The sequence below is a fragment of the Sapajus apella genome, unplaced genomic scaffold (genome assembly GCF_009761245.1).
Source record: "Sapajus apella isolate SASKATOON/1434 unplaced genomic scaffold, GSC_monkey_1.0 scaffold58, whole genome shotgun sequence".
Lineage (NCBI taxonomy): Eukaryota > Metazoa > Chordata > Mammalia > Primates > Cebidae > Sapajus > Sapajus apella.
This window is the reverse complement of record NW_022436998.1, coordinates 11,668,921-11,689,987: the sequence shown is the minus strand read 5'-3', so window position 1 is coordinate 11,689,987 and position 21,067 is coordinate 11,668,921. Positions and strand designations below refer to the sequence as shown.

The 21,067-nt window shown below is 34.3% G+C and overlaps 1 protein-coding gene across 10 annotated transcripts in view; it reads left to right on the top strand.

Annotated features, from left to right (window-relative positions):
- The window catches only part of PCDH15 (protocadherin related 15), an 819,037-nt gene that overhangs the window by 660,128 nt on the left and 137,842 nt on the right, over positions 1-21,067 (top strand). For all 10 annotated transcript variants that reach the window (XM_032245634.1, XM_032245633.1, XM_032245636.1 and 7 more), the window contains 2 exons: positions 14,250-14,390; positions 16,320-16,432. In XM_032245634.1, coding sequence (XP_032101525.1) covers positions 14,250-14,390; positions 16,320-16,432 — 254 coding nt within the window. The remainder of the gene's footprint in view (positions 1-14,249; positions 14,391-16,319; positions 16,433-21,067) is intronic.

The window sequence follows — 21,067 nt, the reverse complement described above, 5'->3', positions numbered from 1 at the left end:
TGAGGAAGAATAGTAAGTTTCAAAAACCAAAAAGAGACCATTTTTCTTTATTCAGGAGGATGGAGAGGGAAACCTAAGTTGGATCCTGCTTAGTCTGGTAGATTGTGAAGACAGTGTTAAGAATTGTTTTATCCCAAGAAAAATGGAGGGGCTTTGAGGCATAGAATAAAGGGTCATTAATTACTAGCTCAGGTAAGGTTCGCCTCTAATTTCCTTTGGTTACATAAATTGTTTTGTATGAGGAAACTCTGAATGTGTGCCCAATGTCATCTTTATAAACTTAACAACTATGTTTAAATAAATAAATTTTACAAGGACTGTATTATTTGATGTTCTTAAGGATTGAGTTATGTTTACCTTTGAAAAGCACATTTCCCAAAACATTTAGTGGTAAATAGCCTTAACGCAAATTTTTTTGTAATCTTTAGTGCCTGTGTCAGTATCCTATCTGTAGAAACTGAAGTATACAGGCACATTGTATTAACTGTCAAACTGCATAAAAAACTTGCCAACATGTGTCCAAACGTATTGGTCATTCCAGATGTTAAAAAGAGAAAGAAGGGAGGAAGAAGTAAGAAAAGCACATGACTTTCTCAGTGATTACATGAAGAGTTTGACCTGCTGTTTCTTTTTTTTTTTTTCTTTCTCCTTTAAGAATAGCTTGGCATCCAGTTAGATTCACTAAAATATGACTAAGTCATATGGCTGCTATATGTGTGTGTGTGTGTGTGTGTGTGTGTGTGTGTATACACACACACATACAAACTACATTATAGTCATTCCTTTATAATAATTCCTGATGTTAAATCGTAGTCGGGACATTTTATGAATTACACGGTTACAAAATAAATCAGAGTAGTTGCCTCAAAGACTTTGGGAAAAAGAATTTTGGAAATCATGTCAGGCAGTAACAGTTTTGTGTACTTGGAAACAAATTAATGTTTGTTTTTAATTATAATAATGTTTAGTAATCTCTGATACAATGTGATTGCTATAATTATGAAGAAAACTATGTGTGCCTGAATAAGTAATTTATTGATAATTATGTGTTTAAGACAAATGACTAAATCAAGATATCCCCTGATATTAAGGAACTAATTATTTTGGTCCATTATATTCTCATTGAAATTCCCTAAGTTTTCAAGTTTGAAATATCCTTCATACAGGTATGCAATTACCTTCTGTAGTAGTTAATTATATTCTCACCATAATTAAGTCAAAACATATTGTGTTTAACACACACTATAAGATTAGAAATCAAAAGTAGAAAATGTACCAAATAATGAAGAAAATAATTAAAATCTTATTCTATTTTCTTGGTGTAAATTTACATTTATTCTGCTGTATTATTTCTACGTTTTTATTGTGTCGGATTATATCACATTTTGATTTAAAAAAAACTGTGAGCATCATCAATGCAGGATTTGTCTGCCATGTATTAATCATATTAATAAAGATATGAATAAATATTCATACTAATAATTATTGAACTTTACACATTTCAAAATTAGTACATAAAAGGACATCACAAATCTGATATCATTCATTTCATATTTTGCAAACCACATAGTTAAATAAGTCATATACTATTGCAATCATATTTAGAAATATACCTGAATCATGAACAAAAAAAATTGATTCCTTTATAATAGATGTCATAAATCATGTTCTTCCTGATTGCCATTAGGTTTGTTGAACATCTCTAGAGTAAAACAAAATTACTGAGTAAAGTTACTAGTGTTGGTATTTGTGTTTAACTCAGAAAATTATATTGAACAGCGGTTAATTTCTTTAAAACTTATATCCATATAGGAATAAGAAGATCTATTTGGCTGGATTATTATTTGGGCTTAATGGAGAGTGACACATTTAGTTTCTGTGAAGCCCATAGATATTAGTTAATTTTTCCTCCCCTTTCTCCTTACTTCCAGAGTGATGGCAAAACACAGCTTTGCCTCTAGTTTGGTACAGTGCTTTCATCCTCATCAGCTGTAAGCTTTAGCATATCAGTGTCCATCAGAATTACTCTTGAAGTAGATGACAGAATTACTCTTGAAGTAATTCTGATGTCATCTATGGCATTGTAATATTTGAGAAGAAAGTTTTCATGAAAATATGCTAATAGGGCCTGTAAAATCCCATGTTTTAAAAATGTACATATAATGTAGTTCTTACCAAAATTTAGTAAGAATTTTTGTTTTAAAGATAGCTTTTAATTTATGTCACTTTCTACTGATACATGTCTACATTTATCCCCTTGGGTTTAAGATGGAATGTTTAAAATATTGACTAATAAAATTAATTTTAGTTTGTCTTTTTTTTTTTTTTTTTTTTTGAGTCAAAGTCTCGCTCTGTTGCCCAGGCTGGAGTGCAGTGGTGTGATCTCTGCTCACTGCCAGCTCCACCCCTAGGGTTCTAGTGAATCTCCTACGTCAGCCTCATGAGTAGCTGGATTACAGACACCCACCACCATGCCTGGCTAATTTTTTTGTATTTGTATTACAAATGGGGTTTTACCATGTTGGCCAGGCTGTTCTCAAACTCTTGACCTCAGGTGATCCACCCACCTCAGCCTCCCAAAGTGCAGGGATTACAGGCTTGAGTCACCGTGCCCAGCCTAGTTTATCGTTTTAATACTCAAATGATACACTAAATTAGACTCTATATATAACACAATCAGTATACTCTCTATAAAGCACAATACAGTTGGTATATTTTGTGATGCGTAAGTGTCCACAGTGAGGTATAAAGTCTACTTGACTATAAATCCTAGATCTGTTCTCTGGTGGTAGCACCTCCATTTAATAGCACCACATGTTTCTTTTTCACAGTTTTAACCAGAACTGTTGGGAGATAATTGTGGTTTTCTGTGTATCTTTTGTCTCTCCCACCTGTCCAATTGTGAAACCAATAAGTAAAAAAGCGTATCTGTGTTTCTCTTCCTTGCCCACCATCTTGAGAAATGTATATGAGAAACTGTCGATGAGAAACTGAACAGATATGTATGGGTTGTCAACTAAAAACTTGCCAGCAATTTGGCCACATTCTTGGGTAAATAAATTCTTAGAGGGTGATACAGTTTTGCCGGGTCCCCACTCGATTCTCATCTTGAACTGTCGTTCCCATAATCTCCACATATTGTGGGAGGGACCTGGTGGGAGAAAATTGAATCTTGGGGTAGGTTACTTCCATGCCCTTTTCATGATAGTGAGTGAGTGCTCACAAATTTGAAGGTTTTATAAGATTTTTTTTCCCTCACTTCACTCTGCACTTTTCTTTGCTGTTGACCTGTGAAGAAGAATGTCTTGCAAGTTTCTGCCATAATTGTAAGATTCCTGAGGGCTTCCCAGCCTTGTGGATCTATGAGTTACTTAAACCTATTTTCTTTATAAAGTATCCTGTATGTGGTATGTCCTCATAGCAGTGTGAGAATGGACTAACACAGTAAATTGATACCAGGTAAAGTGGCACTGCTGTAAAGACACCTGAAAACGTAGGCTTGACTGTGGAACTGGGTAACAGGCAGAGGCTGGAACAGTTTGGAGGGCTCAGAAAAAGACAGGAAGATTTGGAAAGTCTGAAACATCATAGAGACTGTTGAATGGCTTTGAGCAAAATGCTAATAGTGATATGGACAATAAAGTACAGGCTGAGGTGATGGAGATGAGGAACTTGTTGGGAACTGGAATAAAAGTTACACTTGCCATGCAAAGAACTGGTGGCATTTTACCCCCACCCTAGATATCTATGGAATATTGAACTTGAGAAAGATGACTTAGGGTACCTGGTAGAAGAAATTTCTAAGTGGCAAAGTGTTCAAGAGGAAGTAGAGCACAAAAAGTTGAAAAATTTGCAGCCGGATGATGCAGTAGAAAAGAAACCCATTTTCTCCAGAGAAATTCCAGTTGACAGCAGAAATTTGCGTAAGTCATGAGGAGCTAAATGCTACTCACCATGACAATGGGGAGAATGTCTGCAGGGCTTATCAGAGACATTCACAGCAGCCCCTCCCTTCACAGGCCCAGAGACCTAAGAGGGAGAAATGGTTTCCTGGGCTGTGTCCAGGGACGCCCTGCTGTGTGCAGACTCAGGACTTGGTGCCCTGTGTCCAAGCCACTCCAGCCATGGCTAAAAGCGGCCAAGGAACAGCTCAGGCTATTGCTTCAGAGGGTGTAATTCCCAGTCTTTAGCAGCTTCCACGTGGTGTTGGTCCTACAGGTTTACAGAAGAAAAGGATTAGTTTTAGGAACTCCTGCCTAGATTTCAGAGGATATATGGACATGCCTGGATGACCAGGCAGAGTTGGTCTGCAGAGGCAGAGCCCTCATGGAGAACCTCTGCTAGGGCGGTGTGGAAGAGAAATGTGTGGTGGGAACCCCCACATAGAGTCCCCACTGGTTCACTGCCTGGTGGAGTTGTGAGAAGAAGGCCACTGTCCTCTAGACCCAGAATGGTAGATCCACTAACAGCTTTCACTGTGCGCCTGGAAAAGCCACAGGCATTCAATCCCAGCCGTGAAGGCAGCCCGCTATACCCTGCAAAGCCATAAGGGTGGTGCTGTCCAAGGCCATGGCAGCCCACCTCTAGCATCAGCAGACCTCGATATGATGTGGAGTCAAAGAAGATCATTTGGAACCTTGTAGATGTTATGCTTATTCATTCATTACAAAATCCACGAAGTTATGACATCTATTTTTTAAAGAAATAACAACAGAATGTATTTGATATAGTTAAGAAGGTAACATTTAAGGACAGAGGCTGGGAGGCAGGGAAGAGATAGTACTTTATATTCAGCTAGCCCAGAAGAAATAAATGAATAATTTTCTTGCATAGATGGACTCATTTCTGTAATACTGTATTCAGGAATGTTTTTAATAGTATGTTATTCTCCTCATTTACTTTTGGGGAGTTATGTTTTCATAAGTGATTATCATCACTTTTTTGAAGCATCTTCCCAAAATACAAACTATCGAGTTGTATGCCTTTCCTTTCAGCTCTCAAAACATATACTCATGGCTTCTGCAAGCAGAAACATAGGTTATATACATTTAGATCCAAGGGGGCATTACACACTAGTTGTCATTAGATCATCATATTTGTAGAAATGATGCCCCCTGGAGTTGTATATCTTGGCAGCTCATGATACACATACAGATAAATGTTACAGAAATGCCTGGGGTTTGGTCTGGGATCAAGCTTGTCTAACCTGTGGCCCATGGGCCACATGGAGCCCAGGAGATGTTTCAGTGCAGCCCAACACAAATATGTAAACTTTCTTAAAACATTGTGAGATTCATTTGTGATTTTTTAAAGCTTGTCAGCTATCATTAGTGTTAGTGTATTATATGTGTGGCACAAGACAATTCTTCCGACGTGGCCCAAGGAAGCTAAAAGACTGGACACCCTTGGTCTATGTCCTGCAGCTCACTGCACAGAAAACGAGTCACTGAGACACAAAGCATTGCCAGGGCAGAAGGCTTTAATCAGGTGCTGCAGCCCAGGAGATGGGAGGTTAGTGTCCAATCCATCTCCCTGACTGACTAAAATCAATTTTATATTGCAGAGAAGAAATGTAACTACATGCAAGAAAACAGGAATTAGGCAGAGATAAAGAAGATGGGTTGGTCAACAGGAAGCAGGTGGTCAGTTAGGCAGTCATGAAAGTGAGGGGTCTTGTACTTCATTGTCCAGATGCAGTGCTCTAGTAAGTTTCAGTTCCTTGATACTATCTGGGAGCCCTGGTTTCTTTAGAAAAGAAATAAAACAAATGTAACCCTTTCCAGTTGTAAGACTGGGAAGGTTTATTTCTATGTTTATTTAAAGGAAACCATAAATATCAGCTCTATGGGACAATTGAAATCAGTTACAGGGGACAACTGGGCTGGGTTTCATAAGCATTAATCATGTTGTATTTTGAGTATTCCTTTACAAATTATTATTGATCTCTTAAGCAATGGAAAGCCAGAAAAAAAATCTACTCAAATGGAACTCATAGGTGAGGGACAGAGACAGGCTGCCAAACCATAAACAAGTAAATATGTAACATAAATTTACATAGGAATATGTACTATAAAGACAATAGTGATAGACTCAGAGTGATTTATGGATGGGTATATGCAGAGGAGATGGTGTCATTTGAGAACAGAATGTTAAAAGAGGCTAGAGATGCAAAAGTCTTACAGGCAAAGAAAAAAGCAAGTGAAAAAGACTTGAGGTAGGAAGGAGGTTGGTGTTCGATAAGGTCAGTATGGATGAATTATTGCTAAAGGACGTTTGAAAGAAGGGGATATGAGATGAACTCCATCTCCCTGGGAGCTTTTTCATTTTTTGTACTCTCACAACTCAGTATTTCTATTCAGTGAATGTGTTAAATGAATGGATGAATGAACCCCACATTACCTAGAATTAATCATGGTCCTATAAAACATATGTGCAAAGCAACAAAAACAAAGCTGGAGGCATCACACTACCCTACATCAAACTGTATTATTGATACAAGGCTACAGTAACCAAAACAACATGGTACTGATAGAAAAACTCATAGACCAGTTGAACAGAATAGAGTTCTCAGAAGTAAAGTAACATACCTACAACCATCTGACATGTGACAAAACTTATAAAAACAAACTATGGGAAAAAAACCTCCCTATTCAAAGAATGGTGCTGGTATAACTAGCTAGCCATATTCAAAAAAATGTAACTAGGCCCTTCCTTCAACCACATACAAAAATTTCTTTGATATGAATCGAATGTAAGACATAAAGCTATAAAAATCCTAGAAGGAAACCTAAGAAATATCTTTCTAGACATTGCCCTTGGTACATAAGTTATGACTCGGTCACCAAAAGCAATTTCAACAAAAACAGAAATTGATGAGTGGGAACTACTTAAAAGAGACTATCAACAGAATAAATAGACAATCTGTAGAATTCGAGGAAGTGTTTATAAACTATGCACCTGACAAAGGTCTAATATCCAGCATCTATAAAGAACTTAATTCAACAAGCAAAAACCGAACACCCCATTAAAAATGACAGGACATGAACAGGCACTTCTCAAATGGAAACCTACAAGCAACTAACAAACCTATAAAAAAATGCTCATCACTAGTCATCAGAGAAATGCAAATCAAAACCACAGTGAAATAACATCTCACACCAGTCAGAGTAGTGATTATTTTAAAAATCAAAAAAAATAACAGAGGCTGTTGAGGTTATGGAGGGGGAAAAAAAAAACACTTATCTATTGATGGTGAGAATGTAAATTAGTTCAGCCACTGTGGAAAGAAGTTTTGAGATTTCTCAACTAAAAATGGAATTATCATTTGACTCAGCAATCTCATTACTGGATATGTAACCAAAGCAAAAAAAAATTGTTCTGCCAAAAAGACACATGGACTTACATGTTCATCACAGCACTTTTCACAATAGCTAAGACACAGAATCAACCTGGGTGTCCATCAGTGGCAGACTGGATAAAGAAAATGTGGTACCTATGCACCATGGAATATTATACAAACATAAAAAAGAATGAAAGCATGTCCTTTGCAGCAAAATTGATGCATCTGGAAACAATTACACTAAGTGAATTAATGCAGGAACAGAAAAATGCTGAATGTTCTCACTTATAAGTGGGAGCTAAACATTGGGTACACATGGACATAAAGATGGGAAAAATAGATATTGGAGACTCTTAGAGGAGGGAGGGAAGGAGGGGAACAAGGGCTAAAAAAACCACGTATTGAGTACTAGGCTCACTACCTGGATGATAGGATCAATTATACCTCAAACCTCAGCATTATGAAACATACCACGTAACAGACTTGTACGTGTACCCCAGAACTAAAATATAAGTTGAAATTCAAAGAAATAAAGTGTGAAAAAGGGAAGAGGTGCCTGTGGTCTCCATCACTTGAAAGTTGTGGAGATGTAAAGGAATCAGCAAAATAGAAGAATAAAGAGTGGTTACTAAGGCAGCCAGTAGTGTGGAATATGATATTCTGTAACCCATATATGTTCCAGGAAAGATAGAGTGATTAACTATCAATGCTTTAGACAGTTTTCAGATAAACAATAACTGAAAAAATGCTATATTTCACAAATAAATAGAAATAAAATATATGAGCATGATGACAATAAAGAGCAAATAATTTATAAAATTTTAATTGCTAATATTTTAGACAATTTTTAAATTTCTCTCTTACAAATACATCATACAGAAATACATATATTATTATTTAGTTGTATGATACTGATCTTTACAGTTAAATATGTTTTATCTAATAGAACATAAAACTCTCTTTAAAATTTTTATCTGAATGCTGTGGTTTATTGGTAGTAGTGTGTAAATACAGGGAAAAACTAATGATCTCAGATTTTTCTGGCCCTAAATAGAAAAAAATATATTTGGTTGATGAGAGCATGGAACCAAAGAAGTAATTTTCTGGTCATTTATACACCACACCACAGCCTTATTTCAGTAAGAACTTGAGGAAAACAATTCTGTTTACTGCTTTTAGTGTTTGTATCAAGGTGATTTTATCACAATTTCAAAATGATATAGAAAAGTAATCTATTGCCATAGTAACACAATTTTAAATATGGACTTCTTTGTAAAAAGACAGCTTTTATCATTATTCATTGTACAAAAAAATTCCTTGATATATATATATATAACTATAGTGATATACAGTGTAATATGCATACTATATTATGAAGTAGAAATTTATATTTAAATATGTTCATCTTGATATTAAATGTTTTCTATAGTTTAAAAAATAAAAATGATTATTTGAAGTATTTAATTAGAAGCAATACTAACTTTTTGGGAATATATAAGAGTAAAGAGAGATTCCTCTATTCCTAGTACAATTTAAAATAAAAACAAATATTTGGTAATTTAATATTTGTGTAGGCCAGGTGCAGTGTTTTCCACTTGTAATCCTAGTAATTTAGCAGGCCAAATTGAGAGGAACACTTGAGGTCAGGATTTCTATACCATCCTGGGCACCATAAAGAATCCCCAGTCTCTACAAAAAAATTAAAAATAATTAACTCAGCATGATGGCCCGTACCTGTAGTTATAGCTTTGTGTCAATCCATTCTCATGTGGCTATAAAGAACTGCCCAAGATTGGATAATTTATAAAGGAAAGAGGTTTAATTGACTCACAATTCCAAAAGGCTGGGGAGGCCTCAGGAAACTTACAATCATAGTGGAAGGGGAAGCAAACATGTCCTTCTTCACATGGCACCAGCAAGGAGAAGTGTCAGCAAAATAGGGGGAAATCTCCTTGTAAAACCATCAGATTTCATGTGAACTCACTATCGCAAAAATAGCATGAGGGTAACTGCCCCCATGTTTAAATTACCTCCCACGAGGTCCCTCACACAACACACGGGGGTTATGGGAACTACACTTCAAGATGAAGTTTGGGAGAGGACAAAGCCAAACCATATTAAGCTACTTGGGAGGCTGAGGCAGGAAGATTGCTTGAGCCTAGGAGTTAAAGGCTGCAGTGAGCTACAATCCTGCTACTGTGTATCAGCTTGGGTGAAAGCACAAGACCCTGTCTTTAAAATATATATATATATATATGAATAACAATTTAAATATGTATGTGTCACATATGGCATAATTATTAAAATATATAATCCATAAACTCACTTATTTTAGTTTTTAAAATATAACTAATAAGAGTGAGTTTTATACATTAGAATACTTCAATCGTATCTATTATATTTTAGTGAAATCAAGTATTAAAGGATATTTAAGAGATACTAATTATAAGTAATTTTAAGTGATCAAGTTTATAACTTAAATTAGAGTACCTGAAATTCTGGATTTCAAGATGACAGTTGTTTCCAAGATTAAAGCACAGCTATTGTTATGATTTCCTGAAACAATGAATTTGACTTAATTCATGTTGTAAATCTCCCAGAGACAACGTTAGGAATTAGAGCTGTTTCCCAAAGCTAATTACCTTTACCTTTTATATAGCTTAATTATACAACTATTTTAAGAACACTTTGGAAAGAAGTAAAGGAAGTAAAGGAGGGAAGAAGGGAAAGGAAAAAGAAGTGAACAAGGGAAGGAAGATAGGGAAGCAGAAAAAAAACTTTTAAATATGTTCAAAGGAAAGCCTGTATCATTTTAGTTATTTGGTGTAGTGTCATAATATGTGATATAAAATTTGGTGCTTTGATAACTAGGGTGATAAAAGAATTAAAATGTTTCTTGTAGGCTGAGTCCTATCAGGACCACTTTCATGATAGTGTGATAATCTATAGAATAATTGCAGTCTTAGAATAAAAATTTATTGATATAGCACTATGTAACATGTATGTTCATATTTATATATGCACAGTCTTATCTGTAAAAATCATCTAGGAAGTTCTAGAATTTTCTGAATAGCAAACTATTTTAGGCATCAGAGGGATAACATTCCATAACACCAGAATGTTGTTTTTTCATTTTATCTATTACAGGCATAAACCCATATGGATCACAAATGTATTGGCTTTATTAAAAAGAACATTCTAAGTATAATTAACATATTTTATATTTCTTTGAGAGCCAGTCTGTGATTGTCATATGTAATTTTAGTCACTGTACTACAGACTGAATGGGTAGTCATGCTAGCAAAAACTCTAAAAATTTGTTTTTGAAACAGCTGACACCATAATTGTGCTCTTTCATCATTGACCTATTCTGGAAGTGATTTGGATTGTGTGCTGCATAACCTCTTAGAAAGTGTTCAAAAGCCATATTTACTAGGGCATCAAATTCTAAGGCATCTTTGCCAAGTAACTTTGCTCAATTGTATTGCCATCTTATTTTCCTCTTAAAGGACTGCTGCCTTTAAGATATCATTGATAAATATTAAGTTGGTTTGATGTTAAAAAACATCTATTTTAGTGTGAGCTAAGTTTGTTCAAATAATAACCTTGCCATTTTCCTGCTAAGGAAATTTCAGAAAATAATTCTTAAAGCCTAGATTTTATTATTTTTAAAATGTAGGTAATATTGATACCAACTTCTGAACTTCTTGTAAGTATGAAAATGCATGTAATGCTCACAGACTGATACATAGTCAACATTCAAATTGATAGCTAACAACTCTTGTTATTATCATTATTATTAAAATGGAAGCAAAGTTGTTGACATTGCATAACACTGTTCCCCAGTTCCTACTATGTGCCCTGCTAAACCCCCACTCTTTCCCAAGCAAATCATAATCAAGGTTAGCTATTGTATATGATTATAATAAATCTGATTCTGTCCAAATATCCAAAATTTTCTTTAAGTATGCCTCTGTTTCTGTACTTCTTCAGTGGCTGAACTGACCATCTATCACTAGGTGAAATCAGTGGTTTATATATTAACAGTATTCCAGAACTGACAGTTCCCTAACATGCTTTCAAGGTTTATCCAATGTTCTATATTTCCCAAACTTTGAAATATATGAATACTTTAAATATCAGTTGAAGTGTCTGGGTACCCTCGACATGTGGTTATCCATTTACTTATTTATGCATTCAGTCAAATACTCCTTGAGTGTATATGGGTCAGATACCATTCAAGGTATTTAGCTAGAGAGCTTACCCAAATGAAACTTGTATGCTTATGTGGGAGACAAACAGTAAACAAGAAAATACAAAAAATATAGGCTATAATTTCAGACAGGGTGAAGAAATATAATTTAGAGGGAGTACTAGAGAATGCCTGGAGAACAGGAGGGTAAATTTATTAGCCAAAAATCTGAGAGATGAGTGTAGCAGACATAAGGCAAAGCCAAGGAGGAAGGAACAAGGAAAATGTGTGAAAGAGGAATGAGCAAGGTGAAATCAGATGAGTAGGTAAAAATGAAATGTTTTTAGGATCATATTGCCCCTAGCAACAGCTTTGTATTTATTTTTTGTGTATGTGATGCAGAATTGTTGGAGGGGTTTAAGCAGGAGTCGTTTGATAATTTTAATGGAATGGAAGCAGAAAGTCAATTAAGAGTCCACTACAGAAAATACAGACGATATGAGAAGACATTAGGGCATATATTCATTGAGGTATTGGCAGGATTTCATGATGGTTTGTCTATGGGGCTTAAGAGAAAGGATCAGTGATTACCTCTAGGCTTTCAGATAGAGCACCTATGTAAAAGGTAGAGCCGCCGAGGCGGGTGGATCACGAGATCAAGAGCTCGAGACCATCCTGGTCAACATGGTGAAACCCCGTCTCTACTAAAAATACAAAAATTAGCTGGGCATGGTGGCGCATGCCTGTAATCCCAGCTACTCAGGAGGCTGAGGCAGGAGAATTGCCTGAACCCAGAAGGCGGAGGTTGCGGTGAGCCGAGATCGCGCCATTGCACTCCAGCCTGGGTAACAAGAGCGAAACTCCGTCTCAAAAAAAAAAAAAAAGAAAAAGGAAAGGTAGAGCCGTTACCTATAGTGGAAGAGCTATCCATTTGGGAGATGAAATCATTACTCTGGTTTTGAATGACATGTCTAGTGGACAATTGTATCTACTAGTTTGGACTTAAAAGGTTCAGAGTTCAGCCAGATATTAAAATTTAGTATTTATGAACAAACAGAAATTATTTAAAGCCATCATGCTGGGAGAGGTTCCAGGGTTCAAGAGTAGAAATAGAAAATATAGAAGTTCTTGTAGCGGAGCCTTGGAAAACTCCAACATTTAGTAGCCAGAAAGAATGGAAACAAGCAAAGAATCTGAGACAGAGTAGCTAGATGGCAAGAAGCAAAGGCAGAACAGTGGAAAAAGTTAAATAAAGACTGTGTTGAAGAAGATGGTCATCAGTGGTGATATGTAGTACATAAAAGGACTGGACTTACCGAAAAGAGGGAATTATACAAGTCCTGAAGACTCATGTGTTTATCTCATAGCCCAACTGTAAATTCAGGAACCAACATGAGAAACAAATTATTTTCAAGTACAGTCATGAAGAAAATAACAATATAAAAACAATGTTCTCAGGACTGTTCTTACACCAAAGTGTCAAGTCCAGCCAAATCAACACCTGTGGGGGTAATGTTCTTACTTCTTCTGCATCAGAATAATTCCAAATACAAGTGTTTCTTTCTCTAAAGAAGTTAATGTTGTAATGTAGTGCTTAGGTTTAAAGTCAAACCCTACCACATACTAGTTCTGTGCTTGAGATATTGTTTATCTTCCAGGACTTGAGAGATTTACAAGGCCTACACACTGCAAATGTTATAGTGCTCACCTCAGTGTCACCCTATATACTTCCAAATGAAACCAATCTAAAACCTATCATAAGTGAGGACAGCCAGCACAATTTTGACTGTTCCTTTATAATCACTTTGATTCTTCTAAAAACTTACCAAATTTTAAATTTTTTCTTTAAAAGTGAAATATTTCATTTGGTGTTCCAACTCATCTTGCTCTATCTCTGAAATATTTCAGCGTTCTTTAACTTACTATAAGCCACAAGTTCATTATCGATAAAATGGGTAATAGAGTACACATACATTATTTTTAATATGGTTCTGACATGTAGTAAGCATTTAGCAAATGTTAGCTATCATTAATTTACCATTATTACTATCGTCTTCATTATTAATGGCATCTTAAAGGATTGAGCATTAATTTAATAATGTATGTAAATACCTAGCATGGTAATCAACACAGTGTAAATGGTAAATAACTTTTTTTTTTTTAAGCTTTCGTGCCCGTTCCTGCACTTCACCACAGTCCTCTCAAATTAGCCAAGCATGGTGGCACGCATACCTGTAGTCCCAGCTGTTTGGGAGGCTAAAGTGGGATAAGAACACTTGAACCCAGAAGTTTGGGGTTACAGCAAACTATGGTCATGCCACTGTATTCCAATGTGGGCAACAAAGCAAGACCCTTTCCTGAATTAAAAAAAAAAATGAGATTTTTTTATCTGAATTTTTAAAAAAAGTGTTTTGAGAGGCAGGTGTAATTCACATAATTAAAGGAAACTGGTAGAGAAGATGCCCAAAGCAACCATTAATTTTTCTCTCATATAAATTCCTTAAAAATAACCTGTAGTAGACAGACTTCATTGATTCAGATTGAGTTATCATGAAGAAATAATGATCTGGCTACATTTCAACCCTGAAAGAATGAAATTATGGAAATATGATTTTTCACTTCTAAAAGACCATGAAATTTAAAGATCCATTTAATATTATCATTACACTTTGTTTTAACTTGGTGACAGCAAATTAATAATGATTCATTTTCTCTTAGGGATTACCTGCAAGTCGTGTGAGGTATAGAGTAGATGATGTTCAGTTTCCTTATCCTGCCAGTATTTTTGATGTGGAAGAAGATTCTGGAAGAGTAATAACACGAGTCAATCTTAATGAAGAACCGACAACAATCTTTAAGGTCAGTGTGTCTTTTCATTATGTAGTCTATTTGATGTTTAATTTTGATAGAGAATTTGGCTTAACATATGACAGCACATTTTTTTTTCAATTTTTCTCCTTTTTAATTTTTTTATTACAAAACTTTTTTTCTCTTACAAACATACAAAATATTAAAAAGAAAACCACTTGTTATCTTGCATTTTGGAGACACCTAGAATTTTCAATTTTGATCTCCATCCTTATGATGATATTTCATATAATCACAAACATGTAAATATGTTTTAAAATAACATAGTCTTATTATTCATACTACTTTTAAAATTCAATAATATATTGTCTATGCCAATAAGTAACATTAATGTTATTATTTTAGTGGTTTCATGATATTTTACTATAGGAGTATAACATAATGTTTTTCTTTTTAATATAATACTGAGTTGCTTTATAATTAGACTGTTTCCATTTTTTTGTTGCAATAAATGCTATCCTGCAACTACTTGTATGAATATCATTTTCCCTTACTGATATTTTTCTTAAGATAAGTACTCTTGATCTATTATAATACCCCTGCCTATGTATTCTTCATCTTTCCTAAGAGTATCCATTTTCCTAATAACCACTGAACACTGGATGTTGTTATATTAATCTTTGCATATATCTAGGAAAATATTATAGCTATTTGATTTTTTTGTCAAATTTTACTTTTTCTTCAAATACTAATAAAATAGAACTTATTCCTTCTTTTGTTTTTTACATATTTAAAAATGTGGTTGACAAATAATGCTTGTTTCTACATGTCAGGAAAATACTAAAAACATTTTGCATTACTGTAAGTAGACTATTTCATTAAGTGTTGGAACATTGCCTTCTTTAATAGTTACTTAGAATAATTTTTGTCACTGTGAATAAAGCCTTTGACTCTACAGTAGGAAAATCGCTTTATCAGTTAACCACATAAGTATCAGCGAGCAATATGTTTCTCATGATTTTACCACTGTTTGGAATAGCTGACCTGTTTGTAAATTAGCATTAACGCAAAGGTCAGTTGTTCCTCTCAGGATGATCCTTGATTACAGTCTTCTGTGATCTAGGTTGAATTAGTTTATATTGTTAACCTGCAGCTTCCAAAATAATTTATATTCCAGAGTAGCATACAGTTTTGAAAGTATTTAACATGTCTTAAAGTAAACATAGAATTACTTTGATGTAATACAGGCTATTAAATAAAATCATCAATTATAAATCCTATTGCAGTAATAAATAATATCAGACCTCACAACACGGAAGCTTTTTCTAGTTTTCATCATTTGCACAATTTCTGCTATACAAGTTTTCATCATTTGAATGATTTCTGCTCTACCAAAATGAACTTAGTCTTATAATTTGTTTTTAGAGATAGTATACCAAAGAATGTTAAACTATAAAGGTTTCTAATTTTATCCTCTAGAGTGAAATATTTCTGCCCTATAATCTCAGAAACAATTCCCTAGAAAAATTAATTTTTTTGAGAAAGCTAATTAGCTCTATGCTTTTTATGTGATTGAATTTAACACTTTTTAAATAAGTATACTGGTGCTATAAAATCATGTGTATTTACTGCGGGCCCCAGTGGAATTGCAGAAATGAGTTTTCAATGGGAGAGATATAGTATAATATACTTGTATTAATGGTCCTTTTCTTTTTGAGTCATACAGTTACTTACTTTTTTGAGTATTATCATCTGTCTAGTAAAAATAATAACATTTACCTGGCTGGATTATTGTAAAGATTAAGTGAGGACGTAGTATATTCTAGCATGTGTCTGCCACCTGGTAGGCAGTGAGGAAATGATCTTTGCTCCCCCTCCTATGACCAGGAAATACATTAGTTAAAAACATACATATAAAACTTGTGCTGTTATGTCGTTCTCATTTATAATAGTTAACTTGAATTTTTACTGCTTTTTAAGTTGGTGGTGGTTGCTTTTGATGATGGGGAGCCTATGATGTCCAGCAGCGCCACAGTGAAGATTCTTGTCTTACATCCTGGTGAGATCCCACGCTTCACACAGGAGGAATATAGGTATTGATTTCTGTCCAATTTTGAAATACATAAAATGTGTAGGGCATTTTTGAGAGGAGTCTATCAAAATTGATATAATATGAATTTATGAGTAGAATTCCCATTTTAGTTTAAACATTTGTAAATTAACATAATATATATTTTAAAGTTGTAAATAGTTAATAAGACAATTTAATATAAAATGTTTTAGTAATGGTTTTATGAGTAACGGATAGTTTTAAAATAATTAATGCAAGCTTAGAAAAATACTGTTTTGTATTTTGGGTTTCAATTCTGATTAATAATCTGAATGGTGAGAAGTAGACTTTTAGTTTCTCATTATTGCCAGGTAGAACATGTCATTCAATTTCCAAGTTTGGCATGTAATCTGCAATGATATTTTTCATCTAATCAGTGTGTATGTGTTTATGTGTGTGTGTGTGCATACATACATAGTGTGTATGTATATATATACACTATATATAGTGTGCATATATAAATTTATATATAAATATACTCTATATATACACACACTATATATATACATATATAGTACATATACATATTTATATATACTATATGCATATACACCAATATTATGTTACATATTATAGTTTATGGTTAAGGTATATACCATGTTAGTCACCAGAGGCAGCCATAACAAAATGCCATAAACTGGGTAGCCTAAACAACAGAAAAGTTATTTTCATATTGTTCTGGTAGCTGACAATCCAAGTTTAAGACCACGGTGGCTGCAGGATCAGGTTCAGGCTCTCTTGCAGCCTCATGGCTTTCTTACCGTGTCTTTACCTGGTATAGAGAGAAAGCAAGCTCTCTGGTGTCTCTGGAAACAAATAACTACATGAAAAATATAATACACTGTGAAAACACAGTGGTGGAAATAAGATCACAGTATTGCGGAAGCAGGCTGAAGAGACACTTAACTACGTTGGAACATGATTAACATGGTTTTAAGCTGTATCTTGAAGGAAATGTAGAGTTTAGTCAATCCAAAAAGATACAGACAGATGCTGCACACCGAATCATCAGCACGTGCAGAAATATAAAGGGGTGTGGGAGCCTACATTAATTTCCAGAATACTTTAGTAGTTTTGTCTATACAAAGAAAAATTGAAAGTTGGAATATGATAATAATTGAGGCTAATGAATAATGAATATTTCAGATAATGGAGAACTTCATCATGTTCTAGGGTGATTTTAGTGTTTTATAATTTCTTAAAATACTTTTAATCTAGAAAGGAGCTAAGGTACTGAGGGATAAGGTAGGTGAGGGACACATCTACCCTTAACACACGGAACCAAGCAGTTTTACCCTTTCATACAAAGCTGCTTTTAGATGAATCTACACAAAATTAAATTATGTAATATAATTACCAGAAAATCCTCCATAGCATGTGTGTAAATCATTGAGATGTAAACCATATGTAGAACAAATAATAATTCTTGTTTAATCTATTTTAAAAGGTTATTCTTGCCCAAATGTATATTATCATCTATTTCCTTTTTTCTCACATAGTAACATGTGCTTCTAATCCTTTGGAATGGATTCTAGTTCTTTGCTATGGGATACAGAAATCCCTCCTTATCCACAGTATCATTTATCACAGTTTGTTGTCTGAGGTCACCTGTAGTCAGAAAATATTAAGTGGACAATTCCCAGAAATAATTCATATTTTAAGTTGTTTGCCATTCTGAGTAGACTGATGAAATCTTAGGCTGTCCTTACCAGCCTGCCCTGAAGCTGAATCATTCCTTTGTCCATTGTATCTAGGCTGCACATCAGTCACTTAGTAACGTCTGGGTTATCAGATTGAAGAAAAAAAAAAAAAAGTAAATGTAGGCTTTGGTGTCATGTGAAGTTTCGGGCATCTACTGGGGGTCTTAGAGTATATCCTCCATATACAAAGGAGGACTCCTGTATACAGTTTGCTGCTTTTGAAGAACTTCTCTGAATGTGTTTATATTGGTATTCTCAAGAACCAGATGAATATGAACTCACTTTCTCACTAACTTATCTAGATCAGGTGTTCTAAAAAAAATATACGTATTCTTCTAAGCGGATACAAAAAACACTCACAGTTTCAACTTAAAATTCCCATCAGTGTTCTTCAAAGCCCCTTGCCACAAGTCTCATTATCTTTGGAAACTCCAGGAGAAGAGGAAAGTGATCTAATGCTTAAACTTCCTCTTTAAATAAATTTAAGTGGTGTCTTGTTTCTCTAAGTTTTCATTTAGAGCTCATTTCCTTGTTAATAGGAATGTGCCTCCAGGCCTCTCTTTTAGCTAAAATATTGTAGCATTGAGGCCAGGGCCATAAATTGAAACAGGACATTGCTCATTTAATTTTCTTTATTAAGTATCTTTGCTTAATGCACGTTTTAAAAATGCAAATGAGTTGTTCAACGTGTAATGTACCGTTTTGTACCATCTCTGCACAACTATTAACTACAAATAGATTATCTTAATAAAGTTGTTGTTAATTTAGAGAACAAAAATTATATAATTATATGGCACTAAAATTAACAGCAGTCACATGGATACATGTGGGAGAATTTTGATCCTCCAGAACTTTTCTGACAATTACAAAATTGCCCTTGGTTATCCCAGCTCGTTCGGTATTCTGAGTGATAATTTGGTAATCCTGTTGCGTCCTACCATGTATTAATAATATGCACAACTGTACACACATAACTCCCATAGATGCTGGGAATCAGTGTCTTGATCATGATGCATTTAGTAGTTCTTAAGTACTTAAAAGAATTAATTTTTATCAAATAACCAGAAAATTTGAAAAATAAAATGTCATACCAAATATGAACAAGGACACTACTTTTTGGATAAATGCAAGTAATTGAATTTAAATGTTTAAATAGGTCTAAATTCTAACCAAAATTTTAACTGAATTATAAAGGAACTTAAGCTTAATGATCATCTTCTTCAATTAACTCTTCATTCTTTTGAGGATCATTGAGTAAATACATAGTAGTGTCTGGATGAGTCCTAAATTTTTTTTCTCTTGGGCAAACACCTGGATTACATTTCCTCTCCATACTTACTAGGGGTAAATTCTGAATTCTGCCATTTGACTGAATTCTGGCCAATAAAATATGGAACTAAGCGGTCTATATAATTTTCTAAGCAGGCTTTGTTCTGTTAGCTAACAATTATATTGTTTCAACTAATATACGTTGTTCAACATTTTATTAGTGTCCAACAGTTAATTGCATAATATATTAATCATATTTAAAAATCATTCTCATTTGTATTGCAGTGTTTCCCAGCTTGACATTTTAAAAACCATATTCATGGTAGAATATATTTTTATTTCTGTATAGTGTTTTCTTTTAATATGTTCAGTTGCTAGCTTTGGCTATATGCCTATCCCATTTCAGGTTGCTTTGGAGGCCAGCACACTTTCCTTTCTTAACAAAAAGAAAAGTGAAGCACAGAATCGTTTCTGCAAACCTCATCTGCCTCTTTCCCTCGCTAATTTTTTCAAATTCATTTTACTGCCTCAACTGGATGCATATAATTTCCAGAAATGCTAAATAACATTATTAATATTTGATTATTAGGATGGTCCTTTGGGTTGGGATTACTACTAGTGGAAAAACTTCTCTAATCGAATTTGGGGGAAACATAAAAATGATAGCTCAAGATTTATGTTCTTTGTAGAGTGTAGCATAAGGTAATATGTTACAAATGGAAAGCAGAAATCTAAGTAGCGCTGTAAGCTGAGGTACACATGGTTTTTACATCTCAGGAGTATGTTCATTCCAATATTTGTGTTTGAATTCCATAGGAAAAATTAGCATTTAATAAATGATTATGTATAAAAGAGAGATTTTAAAGATAAAGTATTTATTTTTCTTAGAATATTAAACTGAATTATTGAACCATACCTCCCTTTCCCTTCACTGACAGTTGACTTTTTTCTATTAGTCATTAAATCATTAAATCTCAGGGTAATCAGATGGAGTTAGGGTAGTTTAGGCCACTGTAACAGGAAACCACCAAATTTCAATGGTTTAAAGTTCAGGGACCTGGGCCAACTAAGTGGGGGCCATCTTCAACATTCTGTTTCAAAATAAGTCATCGTTACCATTTTAGTCAGGGGAAGGGGAAAAGAGACACATCTAGAAATTTCCTTTACCAAGTGAGGTGAGAATTCCAAATTTTAGTTCAGCTCACATTTCATCGTGAGAATCCAGCTACAGGTCTACATATAGCTCTGACAAGGGGAGAGGAATGCTGTTCCTTGCTAGGCACCTGCCCCCTCCTTCAACCACAATTGTTGAAAAGGGGGAAATGGTGTTGGTGAAGACCTAGGTCATAAAACATGTGACTGTAAATAGTTTACAGATTTATAGATTTAATCACCATAGTGATTTTAAAATGACTGGTTAGTTAGAATGCACAGTTGGGTACATATGATAATGATATAGTAGACAAGAAGCATTTTTACTTTTAAATATGTATTAGTGAAGTAAATTGTTTTTAAATAGCAAGATAATTTTTTTTTAATTCAAAGCAAACTTCAGATTAACATTTCTGGTTGTTTTAAAAAACCTTTATTTCTAGTGACTTGAGTTTAACAAGCATTAACATTACATATTCCAAACCAAACCTTTCTGG